This window comes from Bidens hawaiensis, unplaced genomic scaffold (genome assembly GCF_021521415.1).
Source record: "Bidens hawaiensis isolate Kalapana, Puna unplaced genomic scaffold, B.hawaiensis_p1.1 tig00049986_1, whole genome shotgun sequence".
Lineage (NCBI taxonomy): Eukaryota > Viridiplantae > Streptophyta > Magnoliopsida > Asterales > Asteraceae > Bidens > Bidens hawaiensis.
In genome coordinates this window covers 53,912-79,690 of record NW_027498965.1, presented here as the reverse complement: position 1 = coordinate 79,690, position 25,779 = coordinate 53,912, and the positions used below count along the sequence as shown (strand labels likewise).

The following is a 25,779-nucleotide window of genomic DNA, read 5'->3' as shown; positions in this document are numbered from 1 at the left end:
GAAATGGCCAAAGACTCCACATATCAATGGATATTGGTGGTGAGAAAAAAATAATGTATTTCCAGAACTTCTTCAAATACATGCATATCCAAAACAGAAATAAAAACTTTACGATGTTGAACAACTTCACCACAATAAATCACATCATACCACGTCTATGTTAATTGGCAAGGTACCCCAAAAATAATGGACGACAACGATCACACATACCAAAATTTGAAGCAAGTCATCATCATTCATCTATTGTACCTGATCAACTTATCCAATATAAGCATCATGCATGTTCAAAACAATGCACACTCTCATCAAAATATATCATTTTTTCAATTAAAGATACTTGCTAAAGTATAACATGCTTGTAATTGATAAAAACATGATTGTTGACAAAAACTAAAAGACGAATTAAATCCTATGCGAAAATCTGAAAAAAAGAATGAAACAAAAAATTAACTTCACGATTCACATTGAAAAGAAAGTGACTATACAAAGCTTGTAAATATGCAAAATTCCACACCATTAGCTTCTAGCCACAAAAAAAGACCTAACCTCCCTAAAAACAAAGTATTCCACTAAAGGCAAGACATAAAACAACAAATGTTAGGGCTAACACATGAAAGGGTTGTTAAAGTCCAGTTTAAAAGAAATGGACATCTCTAAAAGGGTTGGACATTTTTCTCCATTCAATTATTACTGCAAATCGTGTTCGGTCAGCGTCGTGTTCGAATTCATTTCAGGTTGTCGAGTTGGGCCGAGAACGCGACCTGTTTAGCACCCCAACTATTAACACTCAAAGAGAAACTCAACAGGTCAAGCAGGTCATGTCTTGGTCAGCTCGCAAATATCCGGGTCATGTCACTACTAGAAAAAAAGCCTTTAATGACACGCAATGCGTGTCATTAAAGGGTACAGATGACACACAAATGCGTATCAATGAAGCCCCAGTTATAAATTGAATATGGCATGCATCCGCGTGTCATATTTATTGACACGCATTTATGACACAGATTTATGACAAGCATTTACGACAGCAATACACGACTTGCATTTATGTGTGTCATCGTTTTAATGCTTTGAAAAAATATTTTTTTTATTATTTTTTAATGCATATTAGTAATTTTTACATTAATAACCATAACTAAATTATGATGGCAAACAACATAAAATATCAATATATCAAAATTATCCATTTCATTTCATACTTAGAAATCCAAAGTCAAAATATTACAAAGTTAACAAAAATGTTAGTTAATCGTTAATAAAATACATCGGAAAATAAACTATGCCACCTAACTTCAGCATTCTTCTTGGATTGCATCAAAATCTGCCTCCTGTGTATTCGTCTTCGCCATCCCCAACCAGAATAGAAAATTAAACAAATTAAGAATATGTTAAAATATTTGGTCAGGTCAAAACAAACCAATATAATTACACTAAATTTGGTGCGTAACTGCACCCAGTTATGATTTTGGCGTTTACCGACGCTCAATATTTGGGTTACATTAGCTAGGCCTACACACACGCACATATATATACACACACACATACACACACAAATAAGAGTTTTCTTGTTGACCCATTAAATATAAACGAACATTAAATGGTAGAATTTGGGCTAACCTTGAGATGCTTTTAAGGAGCTTAGTTTGCTCTTTGCTCTCAGTATTTAACTGCGGCAGCACCTGAAAAACAGACATTACAATTGCTCGGACGTATTATAGATGAATTCAATAAAGAAAACATTGTTTTACTAAATACAATTTACAACTTCTTAGTATAGTCTCACCGACAATCATGTCACATGCATAACTGTTTAACAGATGTTCAGTTATGAGTTAGGGGTTCACTTTACTATCTTAAATAGGTATTAAATTGTACCATACACAAAAAAAAAAAAAAAAAGATCAAAGCATCCATTTCAAACAAGACTGCAACTTGCAACCAACTTTGGTCGACCAATTTTATATGAGAAATATATGTGAGAAAATCAATTTGAATACAAAAAAAATGTCAATTTGACCTTCAATGTCAAAGTGACTATTTTGAGAAAATCATTCCTACTAATTCAGTTCTTTGTAAAATGAATAATTAAACCAAACAACACATACATCCATAAATTTCCAATACAAAGATCATCAATTACAAATAAACTCAGACCACCATAATCTACTCAGCCAATGCATTATCATAAACACTACACTACATGCAGCAACAGATCAATATAATCTAGACGTTACCTTAAATCCATCAGCCCGGAACTGCACAAACACGAGTGAACCTCCAGGACACAAAAACTATCAATATTACCTAATACATAAAACCTAAAAATTTATAACATTTAATAGATAAAAAAGAAGAAAAACTACCTTACCCATAAGAGGTCAACCAAAAAGGCAAACACCAGGCGTTAACTAAATAATACCACCACAAAAAGAAATTAAAAGTTAAAACACTTAGTAACCAACAACCAACAAATATCATGAGATAAAGTACAAGTGTACAACAAACAAAGTGGAATGAAAAATAGAATGCCAATAATAATAAACAAAAAAATCCCTAATCAAATCGATAATTCGAAGCTTTTATATTAGTGTATATACGTTGTTAAGATTATATTGCATTCTAGTAAGCCTTTAACATCTACGCAGCACAAATACTTCAATTAATCAGGTATGCAGTGAACAGGGTGGTGACAAAAATTGCAGAAAAATACTAAATTACTAATCCAACAGAATAAAGAACATAAATCAATAGCTCATTTATACATACAATCAATCAGTTAACATAAACTTAACAAATGAAGTAGCAAACAACTAATACTTCACAAGAGCTTTAAAACAGCCATTGCAGACAAGGAAACACACCTTGTACTTGCACTATTAAAAAATTCAGTTGTAACCATCCAATAAAAATAAACAAAAAACTCCAGTTGGTGCCCTAATTTTTACAGTTATTATCCGGTTGTAGTTGCTCTTTGTAGACGTGAACAGCTGGTTGCATAAACACAGCTCAAATCTGCCCAGAGATGGCGGTGGCTATGACGATAACGAACTGTCAAAACCCTAGCAGCATAAATATTTTGTGCAAAGCCCTAGCAGCTAAACTAGATACAAACTAAAACCAAATCGTAATCGAGTCAAAGAGCGTACAAAAGATACCAAAAAACAAACCCAAATCATGGATTGAAGAAACAGGTTCTTACCGATTGAAGAAGCAGGTTCGAGAAGAAGGACATATCTGTTGAAGAATAAGGTTCGATTGAAGAAGCAGGTGTGTAAATTATGTGATCGTCGTCTGAACAAAAAGAAACCCTAGGCGAGAAGATGGATCGTCTCTGTTTCAATTGTGTTTTTGTGTATAATTTAGGCTGAACAATTGAAGTAATTGGAGGCGATTTTGAGAAGTAATTGGGCGGGTCTTTTTTGTTTATTTGGAAAATCTAAGATAGATGACACGCAGTTCCTTATTATTAACACAATATTTTTTGTGTATTTATTTATGACACTGCATCGATGACTCACAAAAATAAATGTCATAAATCTTTTAAATTTTAAAAATTATGACAATTTTTTAATGACATGCGTATTTGCTGGTCATAAATCTTCGCGTGTCATTGTGTGCATGTCATTAAAGACCTTTTTTTCTACTAGTGTGTTCGGTTTTGTCTAATTTTTTGTAACAAACACTACTTTAAGATGGACCCTTTTATATAACAAAGCATATTAAAAATGTAACCAATGAAGCTTACCAATGAGATCACACGTTTCTGAAACTTCCCGGATATACAATAAAGATTAAAAAAAACCACAAAACTAATATTTGTTAAATAGTAATTTCTACTTAAAAAAACACCTTAATCTACAAAGACGATGAAATCGAGCAAGAATGAACATTATCTGGTGGACAAGTTTAGAGATGATGATCGCAACCTCGTGAACCAATTGAAGCTTCATAATCAAAAACCTCAGATCTTGTATGGTCATTTTTGTATTGTAGCAATTAAATAGAGAATTGGTAACCTTCCTGAAACTGTCGCACTACTGAGGAAGATATAAATGTCTAGTAGAGGGCGGTTACCAAACATGCTTACCTCCACATGTACCCCATAAAGCTTACTTCTTGTTTCAATAGCTTTGTTCTACAAGTACGAAAATATCAATCGTTAGAGGATAAAGTATAAGAAACTTAGAAACAAAAAATTGAATTAAAGTACCTCCTCATGAAGATTTAACTCTTTATTCATGACATAATCACTTAGCAACACAATTAAAAATAAACTTCAGAACTACATTTATAAGCAAACAAAATCCAATTATATGCACTACAAGTCAGCAACTGCAACACCACATCCCAACTTTATAGGAACTGTAATATATACATTAACTGCTATGAACGAAAATAAAAGTATGTAACTACCCACTACTACACCTATTCCTTTCAAACACATTTGACACATCACACAAAATAACTACCCAATACATACATAATATGGACATGGGTAGTGGGAAGTTAACACTAAGTTAGTTACATGCACTTTTTTAGGTGGTAGAATTTAGTTTAATTATACTAATAGTCGAGTGGGAATAACTATGTCTATTAATGGGTGGTTACCCATGTAAATGGGTTAATGGGGTAGTTACATGTGATGAAAAGTAACCGCTTTTTAATCCATCCTTATCGACGGCCAATATTCAATCTTGAATCTTATTGAACGGCTCATATCAAATTTCACTCTTCTGTAACCTATTATATTAATTCAGGTTGTCTATTATTCTTATTTTAGTTTTGCTTCGTATTTGGTTTGAAAAATGCAACCCAAATTGATAAAATTGTTAAATTATACATCATAATAGCAAATCTTGTATATCAACTACAACACACTTTGAACATAATAAACATTAAATTTCGAATGTTATATATAAACTACAAGACCCCCTTACATATGTGCCGAAAAGAGAGTGCACATTTGCGATTACTATCTACCTAGACAAGCAACCCCGTCCAATACCATCGGTACTATCTACAGTTTCACCATATATAAATTCTTTACGTTCCTGGATATTAAAATTAAGATAAAACTAATAAATAGCTAGACATGTAAGCATATGCAGGTAGAACATGCACATATAGGGGACAAACTCTTGGTCCATGTCTGCCTTCAACCCTAGATCGCGCTTGGAATCCAATCCGCTTATTATGACGTCGATTCTTTATCTACTAAGTCCTAGACAAAGGATTATGGTGAGAGCGAAGGTGATGCGAGTCCCATTAATGGAATATTTCAATTTCAACAAACCTGCTGGCGTCGTATTAACTTACCACATGACAGATTTGACAGCACATTTCTGGATCCACCGACCCACATACCACGCCCAAATGTTTGTCTTACATGTTGAAACACACGCGGTTATTTTCAGGCTTGAAAAATGAGAGATTACCAATTTTCTCACCAAGCTAATGTTGTTATTTATAAGCATTATTACGGATTGAGTTAGCGATGGAAATGCCGTCACAAATGGTTCCCTCTTTGAAAAGCGACTCCACTAAATTTTGACAAGATTCTTATAAAAATCTTATCTTCATATTACTGATGGACTTTCGAAATACTTTTTCCTATTTTTGTATTTAGGTGGAATCCGTGATGGTTATGCTGATTATCCGTCGGTTGAGATCATCCGAGTATTTTAACATCATATGAAAACTAAAACAGTAAAACTACTCTATAGCTAATTAAGGTATGCAATACTGCAATGTGTACAACAAATCTCGATAAAATACTACATAGAACCATTGTTTTTCTATAGATGGATACAAAGATATTTTTGCATCGTAAGATCTTTAGAGCGTTTTATTTCGTCCTTAAGTATATGTTGTTTTATTGAATCTGATGCATATAAGCCCAAAGACATATAATAGGTGATATATAAATTACTATCTATGGAATCCAAAAATACTTGAATACATGGTCTTCACATGTATTATTCTTAAAACAAATAATAAAGATAAGAAGCATCTCTTTGTATAAATAGGAGCACAAACATGTGAGTTGCAGCTACTTATAGAGTTTAGAGGAAACAAGAACTACTGTTCAATTCCTCTCTCTTTTTATAAACAAAATTAAAAAAATGGCATGCTTAAACATGCAAATAAATGAGCAACAACAAGGTGGCTACTTGGAGCCAAGAATCTCATTCTCAAATGATTTTGTTGACACCCAACAAACAACAGCAGCCAATTTGAAGAAAAACACTTATACAGAAGCTCCTGTTTCTTCTGAATTTGAGTTTTCTGTGCCTTGTTTTGCTTCAAATTCTGCTGATGAACTCTTTTTCAAAGCCAAGATTCTGCCATTGAAAGAAAAGGCTGTCACAACACTTAGAGATGAGCTCCTTGCATCTAATGATGATGACGATGATGACATCTTCTTCCCAAAAACCTCAGGGTGGTGGAGATTTGGAAAAAGTCAAAGTCAAAGTCTAAATCTAAATCACAATGGCTGTTTGGCAGCAAAGAAAGGTGATCATAAGAATCATGGTGGTTTGGAGACCATTGATGAAGCAAACCAATATCTTAGGTTAGCTACATTATTATATTTTCTCTTTAAAGTTTAAAAAATCACATTTGTCATTTCAAAAACTAAAGTTTTCATATATGCCTATTTTTAATAAATTAAATAAAATTAGTTAATAAAATACTTTGTTTCATCTAATAAACAAACAAAAACATTTTTGTTGACATGATATCATGTTGGTAGCGTTATTTTATGGTTCTTTTTACTCATTTTTTTATTAATCTATGAAATTATAACCTCTAAAAGAATATATTGTTACATTATATATAGAATGATATATAAGAATTATATTACACAATTGACAACAATATATAAAACTTGTCGAACACCGTCCTCGTTACACGCAAAAAAAATCAGAGTTTTTGAAATCTTTTCACACAATGATACTAGGATCATGAAGATCTTGGATCCATAAATCATTATTATTGGTGTAACACTATATGATCAATGAAACTCCTTGATTTTGCAGGAAATGATTGCTATGATGGCTTTGAGCAACAATTACAAGTGACAGGGTGGATTTTCTATTTTTTGCTTTAATCTATTTATATCTGTTTTAAGTTATGAGGTTGTTTTAAGTCATAGATGTTCAGATCCGTGTGTATTCATATTGTTCGATATGTTACGATTATAGTTAAGTGATTTCAGTTATATATCGACAGTTTTTTGTACAGAATTTCATTGGAAAGATGTTTGTACTTACATTAGAAAGTTGTATTAATGTTTATCGTTTGTGTATCGCGATTTTATCCTTACACGTTGAAATTAATACGTACGTGAACAAATTTCATGTATATCTGATTTATGTTCGCGTACAATTCCAGATGTCTTGAAAATCAAGTAGATATCTTACCCATATAAATTTTAAGATAATACACTATATACTTCACATGAATAAATGTATTAAATAGAATATATAAATAAATGATTATTGATAAGTCTTGGTGTATTTCACATGTAAGAAATTTTTTAATGGGAAAAAGAAGTTGGATCAGTTCAGAATTCAGATCTCAATCTCAATGGTCAATAGCATTAAAAAAATAGAAACTGATCTTTAAAGATTGTTGTTTCCTTCAATGCCCAGAAATCGCTAGGAAGCTGGCATTTTTCATATTACAAGAAAACTTAAAGAACATTGATTGATATCTGGATAATAGTAAATAAATCTTGAATACAACTGTTAAACCAAAAATGGTGCCATCTATAAACACACTTGTACACACATGTTGATTAATTAGGAATCTTGACCATGTCTTAAAACCTAGCATTGGAGTAGATTATTTATTGTAGTAGTTTAGGACTAGGAGTAGGAATAGATGGGTGCGTGTAGCCATTCCAAAAAAAAAAAAAAAAAGATGGTGCAAAAACAAGTCAGGTGGCAACTGCTTTTTTTTTTTTCAATTAATATGGAATTTCGTTAGATTATATTTGTTGCATCTCATTAGTTCCTGTGTTTCATAAGAAAGTCGCAAAATTCCTATTGTCATAAAAATTTATGGCTAACTATACACATCACTACTAGAAAAAGTATAACTGATTTTTTTAGTAGTTTGTCGGTTGGTTTAGGTTACGACGGGCATATTCATCAGTAACTTTTAGAATAATATTTCATATATATGCATGACTGTCACTCACTGTTTTTGAGTCGTTTGTTGGTAAGAACGGGTTGCAATGGGCATATCCGTTAATTAGTGATATGCCCTACATATAACAACGAAAATGTTATATATTTTTTTGTAACTGACGATTAATCAATTCAAGCCACATAAAATGGGATATTCATTTTCGTTCGATACCTATAATTTCACATATTCTTTTATTTTGTGGTAACTATATGTTTGAATTGTCAATTTAAGAATTAAAATCCGTCAAATTAAGTTGGTCTTGGAATCCTCTTGTGTGATGATCCAGACTACCCCATGTGTACAAAAGAAGTGCACGCCATTTGCATGACTGTTATTTAATTAGTTGTAATTCTCGAGTGAAATCGAGCTATGAAATACACATTGTAAACTCCTAGTCATGAGCTAACGAACAAACATGGTAATGTGTGGGTCACATCATGATCATCAAAGTCACCTGTGATGGAAAAATAAAGTAGTAATTAAGCATAGTGTGTGGGCTTGTCGGTTTAGATATGCAGAAGTCTAGCTACACCATAGGGAGTTAATTTGTGTACTAAATGTTGCCTTACTACATGTAATAACGGGTCTGTTTATTAACTTTATTTATTGGTACAGATATGTGGTGTACGTTCACCATACACATTGGTGACATTGAGAAATATCTGGAAACATAAATATAGTACACAAATATTTGTTTTGTAATTGCTAGAAATATATGTAGCGTATTACCCGCCAAACTCCTAAACTTTCAATGACATCATGCTTATCCTCCTCAAGCATGCCTCTCTCCCACCAACATTTTGGGTTGAGGCACTTCATACCGCTTGCTACCTTCACACCATATTACCCGCCAAACTCCTAAACTTTCAAACCCCAACATCCACTCTATATCTCAAACACCAATCCTATAATCGCCTAAAAGTTTTTGGATGTGTGTGTTACCTGAACACCTCTTCCACTCGTCAAAGTTGAGTATAGGGGGTGTCACAAACGCTATCGCTGAAAAAAGGAGTTGGATATGTAACCTATTGTTAAAACTACCTGTTCCGACCCGCAATGCAACTCTAATAACTAGTGATACGGTATATGTTGTTTGGTTGTCCAAAAATCCTGTGCGACATCCAAGAACAAAACATGTAGAACTTGATATTCATTTTGTGCGGGAAAAGGTTTGTTTTGAAGCAATTCAAGTTCTATGCATTCCAACTGATTTTTAGTATGCAGAGGTTTTTCACGAAGGGACTACCACATTAGTTATTTAATCGTTTCCGTTTCAGTCTCTGCCTATGACCTTCTATGATTTCGACTACAAAGGGTGTATTAACGTAAATATCATTGTACTTTATTTGCAGGCATCCTTTTATAGAAGACGGAAATTTAGTTTCCTTATAGTTTTGTATTGTATCTGTATTTATCCTTGTATTCGATTCAACAATATGAAAATAATACCATCTCCGAACAAATCACAGTACTTGTTTTGAAATATTTGGTATATTTCATAATCTATGTCTAAATCGTCAACAATGATATACTGAAATTATCAATGTAACAGATTTAAGAATCTGAGTCCTTCTGAATTTGGTGAATCTGCATAATCTTTGTTGTCTTCTGATGAGACACTATACCTAAATGTTTTCTTGTATGTTTTGTTTAGGTACAACCATGTCCATATATTCAATGTTCTTTGAGTCATTATTTATTTATTTATTTATTTATTCTACATTGACTCGATGATTAAGTTCAAGAAGGAAATTAGTAAGAAAATAAAAAAAAAAGCATTAGAAACATGAAAATGGTACAGTTACTTGTTAGCAGGTCAATAAAGACTTTTAACACGGGAACAAGTAAAAATGACTGAAAGACAAAAGTCTATTTCCAATGCACACAACAAATAATACATAGAGTCAAAATGACTCTATGTATATATACTTCTTGTATCAAATAAAACATTTCACATTTAGAAGATACTTTTGATGAAATATACATATCTTTCCACCATATCGGATAATGTGGGTTCTCTTCCATGATTGCTCACTCCTCTTCGTCATCATCATCCTCATTTCTCTTGAGAAACCATTAGTAAAGACGCTTTCTAAACAAAACAACACTAGATGTTACATTACAAATAGAAAAAAATATGGGAAGTGTATGGGAGTATATATATCTATACCCACCATGGTTCCAACGACAATGGTGCCATCAAGCGGATGATTGGCACAAGCAGTAGCTCGTACAGATAATGGTACAAATATACCTTGATCATGCTCAACACGCTCCTGGGGACTCTTTGAATCGCTACAAGAATAATTATGAAAGTTTAAAATAAAGTTTAGCTTTAACGGGAAAAGAAAACATGGGAAGCTTCTTACTCATTATCTACATGACATGGGGAGCTATGGTGTGGATTAAAATCTAAAAGGAACAGACCGTTGCTAGAACTCGATGGAGCTGCATAAATCTGCACATTGGTATAAGTATCAACTGAATCATATACATGCTTTTGTTGACCAATTAAAAAATTAACACATAAGTTAACCCCACAATTTGTATAAACTGATCATGCGAGAATTTACTTAGCATCGGTGTCATGGAGCTAATAAAATAATAAAAGAATAACTATTTTACTGAAAAGAAACACGTATAAGTTAATGAGAACAAAGAAATAGAGAATGTTGATCTTTTACCGAGTTTTCAAGCCATGATGGTCTCCTTGAGGGTAACACAGGGATTAGAGTGTTTGACCTATCCATATTTTTATAAACAAAGAGGATAGATATTACAAACTTTGGATTATGAAAAAACTATAACATAAGAGTTTATAAAGAAATAACAAAGAGATTTAGGATGACTCACAACCAACGTGGAGGGGGAGGGCAATGAATATGCGACACTCGGGAGTTGTGCATATCAAATACACCGGAACTAAAATTTGTAAGGCAACATTCTTGATAAGTGACAAACACAATAGGAAAAATAGATAAAAGGAACACACTAATAAAGACATCACTTGTACTTAAAACTTAAATGACAAAAGAATTTATTTCCGGAGATATATATATATATATATATATATATATATATATATGTATATATATATATATATATATATAACTTACCAGCCATCAGCAAGATGAAACCCCAGCTGATATGAACAAGATGGATTAACGCTTATCGACTGTATTTCCTTTTGCAAAGTGTTTGTTTTTGGCTGAAGCATACAATTTGTAGAAGCATATTCAGAAAATAAATTAGGTAAAGCATACTCTGGAAAAAGACCCTATATATTTAACTTTTTATACCTTTAGAGGCCCAAGTTTATTCAGCATAGATTTCAAGTTTAGATGTCAGAGGAGAAGAATAGTGTGCCTGCCAAGAGAGATAGTTATTGTTGACCAAGAATTACTTATTTCAAAGTTGTGAAATTTATAAAATAAGAAGATATATAAACAACCTCAGAAGCACTTTGAAAAGCATTAGATGCTCTTCCACCACGTAGATCCCATGTATGTATATACCCACTCTTACTAGCACCACATACAAACTGATAAATAAACATATATGTAGTTAGTGTTTTGTAGAATCAACTGAAAAAGGTTAGTTTTCCACAAATTTAAATACGTGACATAAAATTGTTGTAGTTCATTATTAAAATATGAAAGGAATTTACTTGATTTCCATGTAAATCAATGCTAGTAACACTGATGTTTCTCTCACTTGTGAGCACCATTTTTGGAAGACCACCTGCTCTTAAGTCCCACATATTTACCGCTCCGCTAAAGTCAGAAGCGAGTACTCTATTCAACATATCACGAAGACTTACAATTATCAACACAATCAATAAAACCAGAGCAATATAATGATAAAAAGAACAACCATCGGTTACCCGAGTTTTAGTTATTAATGAATATTAATGTTTTCTAAATTTCAAACCTTGTCCCTTCATTCACAAATGCTATATCGGAAAAACCTTTGGGAATAAGATCATTCACAGGAGTCCTTCTTAATCTCTGCAAATTTATAAACAAAATAAATATGATTCTCATTTAAGGTTTATGTTGTTATAAATACTAAATCAGATTGGCAAACTGAGTTGCTATGAGTATTGAATAGAAAAAACATACGTGAGTTGGTTCGGAAAACGCAAGGTCAATGAGTATAAGTTCTTCATTTTCCCGAGATGAATATGCAATCTGATGCAACTCAAATGTTAAATCAACCCTCTTAATATAATAGCGAAACCCAAATTAACATCAATGCTACAAGTTTCTCTTAAAAAATAAAAAATTTCACATAACGTTTGTTGTTTGGAATTAATTAGGGGGGGGGGGGGGGCAAGATTTAAAAAGGAAAAGACGTAATAACTAATAACACACCTCGGCCTGTTCAATAGGATTCCAGCGGATAGCGCTCATATCCTGATGATCAACTATAAAACCATGCCACGCCGGTTCGTTCTCATCTTCCTCTTGATCTATAACAAAAAAAAGAACGAAACAAAAACATAAAAAACCAAACTGCCAAACAATGATCGAGTTTAACATATGATGAGTGGTAACTGGCTAAACAATAATGTCCGCGCATGCAAATTAAAATGACTCACAAAAGCTCTAGCATTATACAAAAAGGAAAATAAGCTTACTACGATTGTATAGAGATTCGTAGTTATGCACGCTTAAGCACCCGAATCTTGTGACAGATGCCAAGTAAGTCCCCAATTAATAATAAATAATTACTAATGTCGTGCCACAACGAATCCTAAATATGGAAAATAAATTTGCCGAAATAAGACCCGAATCAACAAAGAAAAATTAAACCTTTGTGTCAAATTCCAAAGCAGAGACACCCAGACCGGAAAACTTATGTTGCATGAATGGCACAAGTCGATTTCTGATATTAAACCAAAAGAAAATAATCAAAGCAATATAAGTTTGTTTACAATGCAACTTGATATGAGAATATATAGAGCAGTAACATAAACACTTACGGTAAGGCTTCGAAAATGTCCGGTTCATCATAAATCAAGCGCAGCTGCAAACCATCGATCGTTACATTATATAAACAATTCAAAACTTAGCAATGAATTAGGCAGGAAGGGATGCAAACCACGGGAAAGTATCTAATATGTGTGGTATGTGTAGGACAAGGGGTATCTATGATATGATACTCTTGAGGAACTGCTCGGATCTGTCAAAGAACACAGATCTAGGGTTACTTAATTACAAAAATATTAACCATATATATATATACCTACAATTCATATAAATATATATATATATATATATATATATATATATATATATATGACATTGACATTGACGAGCAAGTACAAAATTAAGACAAGAGCCTCGAAGTAAAATAAACAAACATTGACTACAAGTGAAACCTTGTTTCCAAAGAAAGGGCTTGTTTGAGGCATATAAAGCTTTGTTGAGTCGACAAACATAGTCTAGGTGGTGCGAGTCAATGAACCACATGATAAATTTCTTTTCAAAACAACGTTTTTAACATCAAATTGACGAAGAGACCAACGGTTGGTGATAGTTTTAGAGAGTAAGGGATTGAATGTGCGTGAGAAATCAAACATAGGATTTTTTGTAAAACCTTGAGGTACGAGGCGGGCATTATAGCGATCAAGTGAAAATTGGATATATTGTATGAAACACCAACTTGGAGCCGACGATGTTTTATGAGAGAAGACAATTAAAAAGTGTCCATGTTTGGTTTTGATGAAGCGCCAAGATTTCATCATTCATGGCATCACGCCAATGTTGATACGTAATGGCTGTTTTGATACCTTTATATCATCCACTGCAAATAAAACATAATGATACGGAGTCTGCTTCATAGCAAGTAAATCAGAATATGTCTCAGTTTGGTAATCGCGTTAAACCCCAATTCAAGATCGCACCAAATTTTCAAATCATATCGTTTTCCATTACAAACGATCTCCAATTTCGTTTTCCACAAACCTTTCAACAAACAGAAAATTGGAACGCATGATCCGACAACTCAATGGCATCATCATGCTTACCCTCCTCCTACATGCCTCTCTCCCACCGAAATTTTGGGTTGAGGAACTTCATACCCCTTTCTACATTCACAACTTGTTTACCTACTTAACTTCTAAACTTTTAAAACCCAACATTCGCTCTATTTCTCAAACACCCATTCAATGATCACCTAAAAGTTTTTTTTATTGTGTATGTTACCCAAACACCACTTCCACTCGTCCTCACAAACATGGCAGATTTAAATAGGAAAAGGGTGGTTCTTCGGAACCACCCGAGTTTCAAAATAATTGTGTATTTATATATAGAAAATATCACACCTCATAAATTAGGAAGGAACCACCTTATTCTCAATTCAGCTCTGGTCTAGTTGGTAATCTGTTGGTTTTGTAACATGATTGTCACAGGTTCAACTCCTGTTCTAGGCGAATTTTTTGGAAATTTGTTTTTACCAACTTAGCCTTTAGCCTTATAGAGTTTTATAAAGTAATCAAACACACACCTGGAAATTTCTTTTTACCAACTCAGCCTTTAGCCTTATATCAGTTAGAGTTTTGTAAAGTAACCAAACACACAACGCTTGCCTATATCCCCTCTTCATACTCACGTTGTCACACATACGGCTACCAGATTGTCCCCGTTCTCTGACCACCGCCGTTGCCTGCTATTTTTCGGCCGACCACACACCTCCTGCCAACTTCCTCCAATCCTCCTACATTCTACTCTTCCTTGAAGCTCGATTGCTCGAATCCTCCCACTTTGAAGGTAAGTTTACATTCATTTGTTAAATGTTAGTTGTTCTTGACTTCTTGTTAATTGTTCTTGATTGTTAAGTTATTTATTAAATTTAGTTTTACTTTGTTAGTTTGTTAGTTTTTGTTAGTTTCTTGGTTTTTAATTTGTTAGTTTGTAATTGCTGATTTGTAGATATTATGAATTTCAAAGATATTTCCAAAGTGAACCATCAAACCTTGGATCATCATCTTCAAGTAGTAAACCGTCAAAAATAAATTTGGATGATCTATCACGGGATCATTCCGAAAGGCAACCAATTTCATCTTATTACCCAAGTCAAAAGGATGAAATTAGACGGGCATATCTACATAGAGGTCCGTGTCAACCAACCGGGCATATCGAACCGACCCGAGCCTCAAACCGACCCGAAATTTTTTATACCCGACTCTATGAAATTAAAGCATCTAAAAGTGGTGCACCACCTGAAAAAAATTCGTGGATCCGCCACTGCTCACAAACTAGCCATGAGATAGAGGCGAATGTCGAAGTTAAGTATACGGTGTTGCAAATGTGGATGCAGAGACAATTAGATATTGAAGTTGAGTATAGGGTGTTGCAAATGTGGTTGCTGAGATAAGTTGGATACATAACCGATTGTTAGGTCCCCGCCGTGTAGCTCAGTTGGTTAAGGAGGCGTAAGACTTGGAACAATAACCTAGAGGTCGTGGGTTCGAAACTGATCCTAAGCGCCAATCGCCTTGCCGCTGAGTGAGGCTGATTTACCACTCACGTGATGGACCTGGGACGGTCTAGCGTGGGCCGATTTGCGTGTCCGGAATAGCACGTTTTTGGAACAATAACCGATTGTTAGACCTGCATGTTCCCACCCACAAGACAACTCTAGTTTTTAGAACTTGATATCATTTTGTGTGAGAACCGGATCATATTGGAATAGTTTGAGTTCTACACATTCCATCTGATTTTCAGTATGCAAACAATTTTACGAAGGGACTACCACGTTAGTTATGTAATCATTTTCGTTTCAGTATATGCCTTCTACAGTTTCGCCTGGGATTTATTAGTGTAAATATTATTGTATTTTATTAGCATACTAGCTTTAGAACCCGTGTGATACACGGAAAGCGCAAAAGAAATACAATTAAACTATAAATATTAAATGATTAAATTAAAAAATCTATATTTTATCAAATTAAACAGATTAATAAGTTCAAATTATATTTTCTAATGAAATATTCATACGAATACGTGGTGTATTCTCACGTAATTTCTTTGTAATCACAAAAAAATGCACATACTGATTTTATAAGTTGGAAATATATTTATTTAATGGAATAACGAATTGTAACAAAAGATGATAAGATGTTTCATTATAAATGACATAAAAAGATAACATCATATATAAAATTAGCATCACTAAAACACACTTTTGTATTACATATTTGAAAGAGATGGATAAGAACTCTGTAGATCTATAGATGTTGAATGAATTCGTGAGAATAAAATTCATTCATAATGTTTTCTTGTTTTATCTTCTTAGACCTAAAAATTTCATTCATTTATTTTTACCACATTTATCTCTTACATTGAAAAGTGTTAATAAATTGATTTAATAAAAAAAGATAGATACGCTTTCATTAAAATTTAAATATTTTTATTATACTGACATAAATACTCGCATATATTTAATCTTTATAAGTTAGGCAATTAGTTATTTGATTAAATGATGGATTGATATGTTTTAATTTTTTTTAAACTGCAACTTTCTATAACCAAAGCCAATCCCCTCCTAACGAGAAGCTAGCAAGGGACGACAACAATACAAAACATCAACAATTGCAAAGCCAAACATTTCCACCTAGACCAATCCAAATCTGGATTTAGTTTCCTTATAATTTGTATCGTATATGTGGGTTAGGCTAAACGTATCCCGTTGTGTACTTGTCATACCCTCTCTCGTAGACTTTCATTTCCTTCAACAATTTTATTTGACATATTACTACCCTCTGATATTTTTAGTCATTTCAAGTCTCTCTTTAAAATATCAAATTAAATATTATAATTTTTTTTTTATTTTCTCTCTTTGTGTTTATTGTTCTTTATAGTAATAATAGTATTTATTATTATTATATAATGTATTTAAAAAATAATGATATAATGCCTTTATAACAATGATAAAACATTTTGTATATATTTATCTTATCATATGCTTCACATCCGACAAAAAGATCAATTAAATATTTTTCGATAAGTTTGAAAGCATGAAATTATGTCACATGAGAAGAGAACCAACTTGTTGATTAAGTTTTATGTTGTTTAATCTGTTTTATTGATGAAAAAATGTGATTCTTTTTTAAAGTAAGTTATCTCTAAAAATTACTTAAAATGAAAAACACACCCTAAAATTATTAAAACACTTGTAGAAAAACATGTTTTTTTAATTTTTTTTTACATAAACAATTTTTTAGTTATCTAAAAAAACAAAAAAAAAATGTTTTATAATATACAAAAATAAAGATTAATAAAGGAAAAGAAAAACTCTTTAAATAATAAAAAAAACTTTTTTTATTAATAATGATAATAAAAGATGACAAAATAACATGTAATAAACAAAAAGGTTTAAATTATATTAATGTAAAACATAAGGGATGGGTACGTTTAGCAACACCCTGTATCCGTATGTATCCTTGTATTTAATTCAATAGAATGATATGAGAATATTGACCTTCTCAAAGCATTATCATCTTATCCCCTATCTTTAAATTCAAAATTACACTAAAACATTACATTTTTCAATCCCTTTTAAATTAGATAATATTTTTCTATACCTTTACCATTTCTCTTTCTTTCACTTACAACCACTTTCAAAATATATTAAAAACTATAAGGTGTGAAAAGTAACTCTTAAAATATACTATAAAAATCACTGTGTTTCTCTCTCATCCATTCACAACACCCTAAACCTCTCCTTACATTATAAACACTTCACTCACATTGTTTGATGGATTGAACGTGAATGATCTCACAAAATATCTTAGTGCTTGATTCGAAAATGTTTTGTCATGTTGTACTATTGTTTGACCGATCTCAGGAAAGTCAACATATGCATATGGTTTTCAACTTAAACGAATGACATTAAACATCAACATATGGGTCAAACAAAATGTCCTAAATCATCACTGTCATAAACAAATGTCATTGAACACCAAACAAATTGGTCAAATCCAAAATCAGCACACATTTACTAATAAAATGTTTCGTATTCACTATCCCATAAAACCTCGTAAATTATTACATAAAATAGATTTTCTAAAATATTGCAACAAAACGTTTCTAGAACAAATTTGTTTTCCATAATCAAACATCCCGCCTCTTCTAGATTTTAAGTTGAAATTCATGGAGTGTATCGTTGAGGTTATGTTCTAACTCTAGCACACAGGCCCAGCCCAAAGGGAGGGTAGGGAGGGCTCAAACCCCAGGCCCACTCCCCTTTAAGGGCCCATGAAATTTTAATATAATCTTTTATATATATATATATATTCTAAGCCCATCTGTATTAAAAGACCCACTTCTTTAACAAAATCATAATAACGCCAGGTTTTGATTGTGAGACGTACGTACAGCGAGGATCCCGATTCCCAACCATCGGACTTCTGAACGGCGATGGCGACTGGAGACCTTCATCCAACTATTAATTTATGTGTCGTTGGTTTGCTGTTTGTTCACTCTTCAAGAAAAAGGAGAGCCACAAACACTTGTGTGGTTATTTTAATTTCCTGTTTGTTATTGTTAATTTTTAAATATTTTTTATGCTAAATAATTTAATATTTGTTGAATTCAAGTTTTATGAGTTTATGATTTATCGATTGGACAATTGATTATTGATAGTTTATTAGCTATGTTAATATTTGTTATTTTTAGATATTATGCCTCCTAAATCTAAACACTAATCCGATAGTCAAAAACGTACAAATAGAAAAATAGAACTAAGAAATAAACAAATCGAGAAGAATGCAAAGATACATATATTTTTTCAAAAGCAACCTCAAAGTTCTAAATTTTAAGAAAACGATGTACAAGATGATGTTGATGAAGATGATCATGGTTAAAAAAAAACTTTTGTTTTGTATTTTAGGGCCTTTTGTTTTTCATGTTCTGGGCCTTGGTTATTTTTTGTATTCTCGAAGACGGCCCTGCTAGCACACTTTCATTTGTGCAACACCTGTTGTTTCTTTAACCTGTCTCTTCTACTATATATTAAAATTTGCTCACAGAAAGCTAGTTTCAAAATCTAAAACCCTTGCTCAATTTGGTTTGAAATGCAATTAGGAAATATCAAACTTAAAAGTTCAATTTCGAATCTCATGTCCAACGTTTCACGTCGGTAAATAAAAAACTTATATGTACTACTTTGTCAACAATACCGTTTAGGCTACTTCCTTGCCAATGTTTCAGTTTTTCCTTCAAGAAGCTAACAACAAATACTCAAATTGTCTACTAGGTTTTAGAATTTCATTAGGTGGCAAAGTAGTTATCTTTGGCACACATGTATATTGCATTATTTTGATATAATAATCATTTGGCTTATTTTAGTCTCACCTTATGATTACATTTTTTGCCTTATACAATTTGAGTATTTGTTTTTAGCTTCGTCTTGAAAGCTCGAATGAGTCAAATGATTACCTTTTTTTACCTATACAATGCTCACGAGCTACTCGAGATCAAATAGATAAAAAAACTCGAATGAGCCGGGCTTTATCGAGTCCAAGCCTCAATAAAAGCTCATTTACCACGGCTAGGGTTTGGTGATAAGATCTGCCAGTTTAATTGGATTGACACGGAAGATTTTTTTGTATAATAAGCATATGATAGTGTCGGTCACATATTTCGGAAAAACGAACCAACAATTGAGATAATTAACACGTTTATATCGTTTATTAGGCCGAAAATAATATAAATATGATATTCACGAGATCAATTAACATGTATAAAGCGAAAATCATGACCCAAGTTAACTGATTATTTCTTATTTATATACTCAAACTGCAACTATTGTCTTATGTGTTAACAATTATATACCATACTTGTTACGTGCTTACATGCTTATTGTGAATCGTATTCAGAGAGGTCCAACATAATCTCAGAATAGTATGATCATACGACAGTCGTAATAGCTTCGTGCTTTTAGACATCTCATTTGTCTTTGCTCATTGGTTAAATTGTTTATCTCAATTGACTTGTTGCAATACTTATATTTTATATATTATATGTACATTAAATCGGTGTGTTGCTCATTTAACCTTGTATTGACAAATCTACTTTATTTTCAACCGCATATGTAGGTTATCGTGTGATTTGAAGTTAGTTCAAGTTTGGAAGATCATTTAAGGAATAATGTTACGGAAATTAAATGAGATAATTTGTTTATGGTTTTTGCACTATTTGTATTTGTTTGGATATTGTATGGAATATTGGTTTTATTTGAATTTAATAAATAGATATTGAAATTTTTAATATTGCATAATATTACCTTGAGAGCTGTGGGCAATCAGCTCACGCTCCGGCATTTCCGTCGTAGGTTGGGGTGTGACAAAGGCCGAGCTCGATCCCAGAAACATAGGCTCGACTCGAGCCGAGCTCGAGCTTGGGCTTCAAAAAAGTTTAACAAGCCGAGCTCGAGTAGTCTGTAGCTCGGGCTCGGCGCGGCTTGTTTGCACTCCTAGTCACTTGTCTCGCACAACTTTTTTCAGTTAATTGTTAAAAAATCTGTTGAAGAAGTAAGAGTCACTTACTGCTCAATTTGTTGGAGATGCCTCTTGATGTGATGATGTAAATATCTCGCCAAAATCACATATTAGATGATTATAATTAAATTACGTAAATAGTTTGCGATAGAATTCAACTCAATTCTATGATAAAAGTTTATTAGACTAGATTTTTAGAGTTATTGGATATTAGGTTTAATAGGGTTAGGCCCGAGGGTCTATTAGGTAAATAGGGTGGAATTTGTAATCAATTAAATACCTCCGAATGTAAAAGTTCAATAACATTATCTATCAACCATTTTCCAATAGCAAAGTCGTCAGTATTACGATAAGAAATTTCAACACAATATGGATCATCACAATATATAAGGGTAAAAAAGATATAACAGACCAATCACGCGATTTAAAACTGTCAGAGTAAGTCATCCGCTCTCGCAAAAAAAATATAAAGAAAACACAAACCTAAATGGGTAGTCGATCTTAGCGTCTTTTTCACTAAAAAATTTAATTCACCATAGCTTTAGGTAGGCCACTACAATGTTTGCATGGTAAAATTTGGAAAATTGATAATTAAATGATTGATTGCGAGTTTTGATCAGCATACTCTAGATAGTTTATCCTTTTATATTCCATATCAATTGCCTTGGTACCTCTTTCGTACAAAAACTAAAATATGTTTCATTCAGCTGAAAACTGCTCTTATTGTGATCATAGTATTTACATAACGTCACAAACTAACATTTCATTAGATTCTTTGCCCTTAGTCATTGACATTGATGAAATACTACAAAAGATGGAGTTTATCATCAAATCAACTTTGTTTTCAAGTTTCAAATTAGCAATCTTTTTTAAATTTGACATGACCTTAATTGGTTGGTTTTTCCTTTTACTCTTATACATGGCATTTTCACTAAAAGCATTGTTAATAATAACAGAAACGATGAAAGATTTCAAGATTGGAAGGATCTATAACTGTTACCTTGTGAGCTGGCAAATCAAGGTTCAAACATAACAAATTTTAATGGTGTGACCTCCTAAATTCATGTTCATGAGATCATGTTCTTGCCGTAATGTTTATAGACTCTTCAAATCTAGAAAGCTTGAGTCCTTTCTTCTATTACTAATAATCATTATATTGAAAATGTCATGTATAGGGAGTAAAAGAAAGAAATTAACCAACCAATCAAGGTCATGTCAAATTTAAAAAAATTGTTGATTTGAAACTTGAAAACAAAGTTAATTTGATGAAAGACTTCATCTTTTGTAGTCTTTCATCATATTTTATATGAACGCATTCCTGGTATGCGACCGAGAATCAACGTGTTTCCCTATTTTATATGTGTCTCTTGTAAATTTACAACAATCAATCATTGCATCGATTTAACAGGTTACTCAAAACCAAATGAATTCAAGTGGGGCAGCAGATCAGATGGACTCAATCCAAATCCTACAAAAGCACAAACTAATTCAATCAAATGCCAATTATCTGAAAACTGAAATAACTGATTCTAAAAACAGTACGGTAACGTAGTTGAATTGAATTAAACAACCACACCATTACTAGTCAGTCCACAAATATACCATAACCCGTTCACAAAGCACGTCGATAGTAAAGAACATGTAAAAAAAATTTAAAAAAATAGTTTTTAACTAGGCCCATTGATAAACCCAATTATGCAAAATCTTGTGCAACTCTTAAAATCATAAATTCATCCAAATAGACCCAACTATTTAAGAACACAATGTCAATTGTCAAAGCCGAAGTTAGCTTTAACTTGAATTTTTGGCTGAACACAACGTCCAGAATTTTTGGTTGAATAAACAATTAAAATTTTCAAATGAATGTAAAATTACTAACAGAATATAAGTCCCTTTTACATTTTATAAAATATCACAAGCTTAAAGATTCAAAGACTTCACTTTGAATACTTCCTTTTGAATCCAAATCATATCTTATGATTGTGTTGTTAGCGCCTATCTTACTCACAGGTATACATACATAGTAGAAACGTCCTAAGATTACTGTCACGGATGTAAAACCATACGACTCAAGCTGCCCCATGGACCCATAAATATCCAGACCTTCCAATTGATAAATGCTTTGCGGAAGAGAAGTTATGCCCGCACCTGCTATATCTAACACTTTCAAGCATTCTAAACGCCCAAACTCCATCAGCAATTTCTCCACCAGGATACAAAGGCGTAGATCTAAATATTTCAAACACTTTATCTCACATAAACTGTTCGGGATCTCTCGTAGGGATCTACAATCCGTTAGGTGCAACTCCTCTAAACTCTCTAATCTGTCAAAATCTTTGGGTAGCTGCTGAAGAAGCCAACAAGATTCGAGTTTAAGATATTTAAGATAATGCAACATACAAATGCTATTTGGAAGATGCTTAATTTCCATCGACAAAAAACAAAGCTTCTCTAGACTTTGTATCTGGCCCAAATCCTTGGGCACCTCCGGAATACTTCCTTCAAGTGTAAATTCTCTTAAATGACGCAGACTAGAAATCCTTGCCGAAAAAGATTCAAGATTTGTGCAAGCACATAGACCAAAAGAAAGAAGCTTTTCAAGATTTCCACTCCATGAGAATCCAGGTTCAACATATTTGCATTCAAACTTAAACTTTGGCAAATTACTGTTAGGATGCAACGGGCATATATCTTGGGACATTGCTATCAGTGTTAACGTGGCCAAAGACATAAGACCAGCTAATTCAACCTGTTTGTCAACAAAAAAGTACTCAAACCTCGAGCAACCACTTAAATTGAAGTTGACAAGCTTTTTTAAACATCCCACCGGAGCGTGGATTTCTTGAAGATATTCACATCCGCTAAGATCTAACTCATTGAGATTTGGAGTCAACTTGAGGTCAAGTTTACTGACCTTAGAACAACTGAGGTTGATGTCTTTGAGCTTTGAACATTGAACAGTGTGGACTTCTACCAAGTTATTACATGCTTGAAGATTTAAAACCTCGAGACGCGGAGTCATCCCGAGGTTAATGTTACTCACCTTAGAGCCACTAAGGTTGATGTATTTGAGCTTTGGACATTTAACATGCATGTGGAGTTCTACAAAGTCAGAACATTCTTCAAGATCTAATGTTTCAAGATATGGGCTCATCCCAAGGTCAAAGCTTTTCAACTTTGACCCACGGAGATCAAGGTACCTGAGATTATTAAGAACCTATCATAAAAAGAAATAAGAAAGATGAATATCAGTATAAAGACGATAAGAGAGCATAATAAATCATCATGAAACACAATTAAACAACCATTATTCTACCTTTCTTTCTCCCACTTCCCAAAGTTGAGAAATATTGCTCTGGCCCATTTCTAGCTTAACAAGCTTATTTGCTCTAAATGTTTTAGGTAAAGAGTTAAAAGGGTATCTATTCCAACGATGATGTCGTAAAGCTTCTGGTAAGTACGGGCCAACTTCATCAACTTCCCATTTTCCATATCCATTATCCACATAAAGAAAGATAAGTTCTTTCATCTTTCTAAGACCTTTCATGATAATTCTTGGATCAAGATCCGTAAAGATCAGTTTTATGCCTCTTGTTGCTTCAGTGCCCTGTAAATTAAAAAAAAATAGATACAAATTTTTTCATAACAAGTAAAATGTTCTATTTTTCCATGATTCATATAAACTTAAAACATATTGATTCATTAACCAATATATCTTCAATTTCCTCTTTAATCCATAATCGACTATGTCTTCTAGGCTCGTTAAGGTGCAAACGTCGAACAACATTCCTGCCCATTTCCTGTATATGGTCATGGAAGCCCAACCGGTTATCATCATAAATAGTTAACAAAGACTTTTGCTCAAGAACACTTAAACCAATTTGAGCATTAAATCCACAACTTTCAAGTATTCTGATCGCGTAGTCTTTCGTTTCACCTTTCAGTAGGCATGCAGCATCTAGAAATATTTCTTTCTGGTCACTCTCTAGACCGTTATAGCTTAGTTCCAATATTTTTAAAGTTTTCTCTAACGGAATTGTTTTTATTCTTTCTATGGCATCTAGCCATTCGCGCTTTCTTCTACCACAAAGATGTGAACCCAAAACTTTGATTGTTAAGGGAAGACCAGCAGCATAACGTACAACTTTTCTTGATAGCCATCCATACCCTGGTTTTGGAATCTCTCCCTTAAATGCATACTTATGAAATAGACAAATTGCTTCCTCATGTGATAACAATTTAACATCATGAATGCAGTCCACTCCGTGTGCTACTAACACTTGTTGATCTCTTGTTGTGATGATGATTCTACTTCCCGGCATAAACCAAGTAAGCTCACCCGCTAAAGCCTCAAGTTGCTCTATATCATCCACATCATCTAGAACTACAAGAGCCTTTCTACTACGCATCATCTTTTTCATCATATGTTTCCCGTCATAAACACTTGCTACATCAATGTTTTGATCATTTAAAACATCTGAAAGGACCTGTTTTTGCAGTTTCTTCAAACCAGACAATGAGCCTTTTGAAACTTCCCTCACGTTCTCAACAAAGCTTTTACCATCGAACCTTCGGAATATATGATCAAAAACTGCTCTCGCCAAAGTGGTCTTCCCACTACCTCCCATCCCCTTGATCCCTATCATACGAACATCATCACAATCAGTTTTCAAAGACCAATCAACATATTGTACTCGGGACTCCATGCCTATTATCTTCCCATCATTTCTAGAATTAATGAAATGCAGCTTTAGTGAAATATCTTGAACAATTTGTTGGATAAATTTAGCTTCATGCCTGTGTGTCAAAAGAATATCCAGATAGATTACTCCATTTAAAAACAATTTTAAGAGAAAAAAAAAATGTAGGATGTATGATGAAGGAATTACCCATTAAAAGTGTTCTTCAACTCTACCCCGGCGAGGTCGGCTGCTTCTTTCAGAGTATTTCTCCATCTTCCAACATCATCTTCATTTTCCTGTTTGCCAAAGTGCATAACTTTCTTAGCAACAACAAGATTTAACACAAGTACAATACATTTGAATCATAAATTACTTCTATTCTGAACACAAATTGTTCGG

At 33.0% G+C, this 25,779-nt stretch overlaps 2 protein-coding genes across 2 annotated transcripts; one reads left to right on the top strand and one right to left on the bottom strand.

Moving 5' to 3' along the window:
• The first annotated feature begins 6,051 nt into the window (after positions 1-6,051).
• On the top strand, positions 6,052-7,138 carry LOC143598370 (uncharacterized). Its single transcript, XM_077076603.1, has 2 exons — positions 6,052-6,571; positions 7,038-7,138. Exons 1-2 carry the CDS (start codon positions 6,123-6,125, stop codon positions 7,042-7,044), a joined length of 456 nt encoding a protein of 151 aa, XP_076932718.1. The 5' UTR covers positions 6,052-6,122; the 3' UTR covers positions 7,045-7,138.
• A 15,472-nt stretch (positions 7,139-22,610) lies between these two features.
• On the bottom strand, positions 22,611-25,694 carry LOC143598367 (TMV resistance protein N-like). The gene is made up of 4 exons (XM_077076602.1): positions 25,588-25,694; positions 24,398-25,495; positions 24,015-24,309; positions 22,611-23,915 (listed from the first exon to the last, which is right to left on the bottom strand). Exons 1-4 carry the CDS (start codon positions 25,692-25,694, stop codon positions 22,611-22,613), a joined length of 2,805 nt encoding a protein of 934 aa, XP_076932717.1.
• Between the last annotated feature and the right edge of the window lie 85 nt (positions 25,695-25,779).

Bases quoted from the DNA above. Each gene is read 5' to 3' on its own strand.
- LOC143598367 (XM_077076602.1), bottom strand. From the start codon at position 25,694: ATGCACTTTGGCAAACAGGAAAATGAAGATGATGTTGGAAGATGGAGA. The intron at 25,496-25,587 runs GTAATTCCTTCA...TTTGACACACAG, and splicing joins TTGAAGAACACTTTTAATGG to GCATGAAGCTAAATTTATCC. The intron at 24,310-24,397 runs ATCAATATGTTT...TTTTTTTAATTT, and splicing joins GAAGATATATTGGTTAATGA to ACAGGGCACTGAAGCAACAA.
- LOC143598370 (XM_077076603.1), top strand. From the start codon at position 6,123: ATGGCATGCTTAAACATGCAAATAAATGAGCAACAACAAGGTGGCTAC.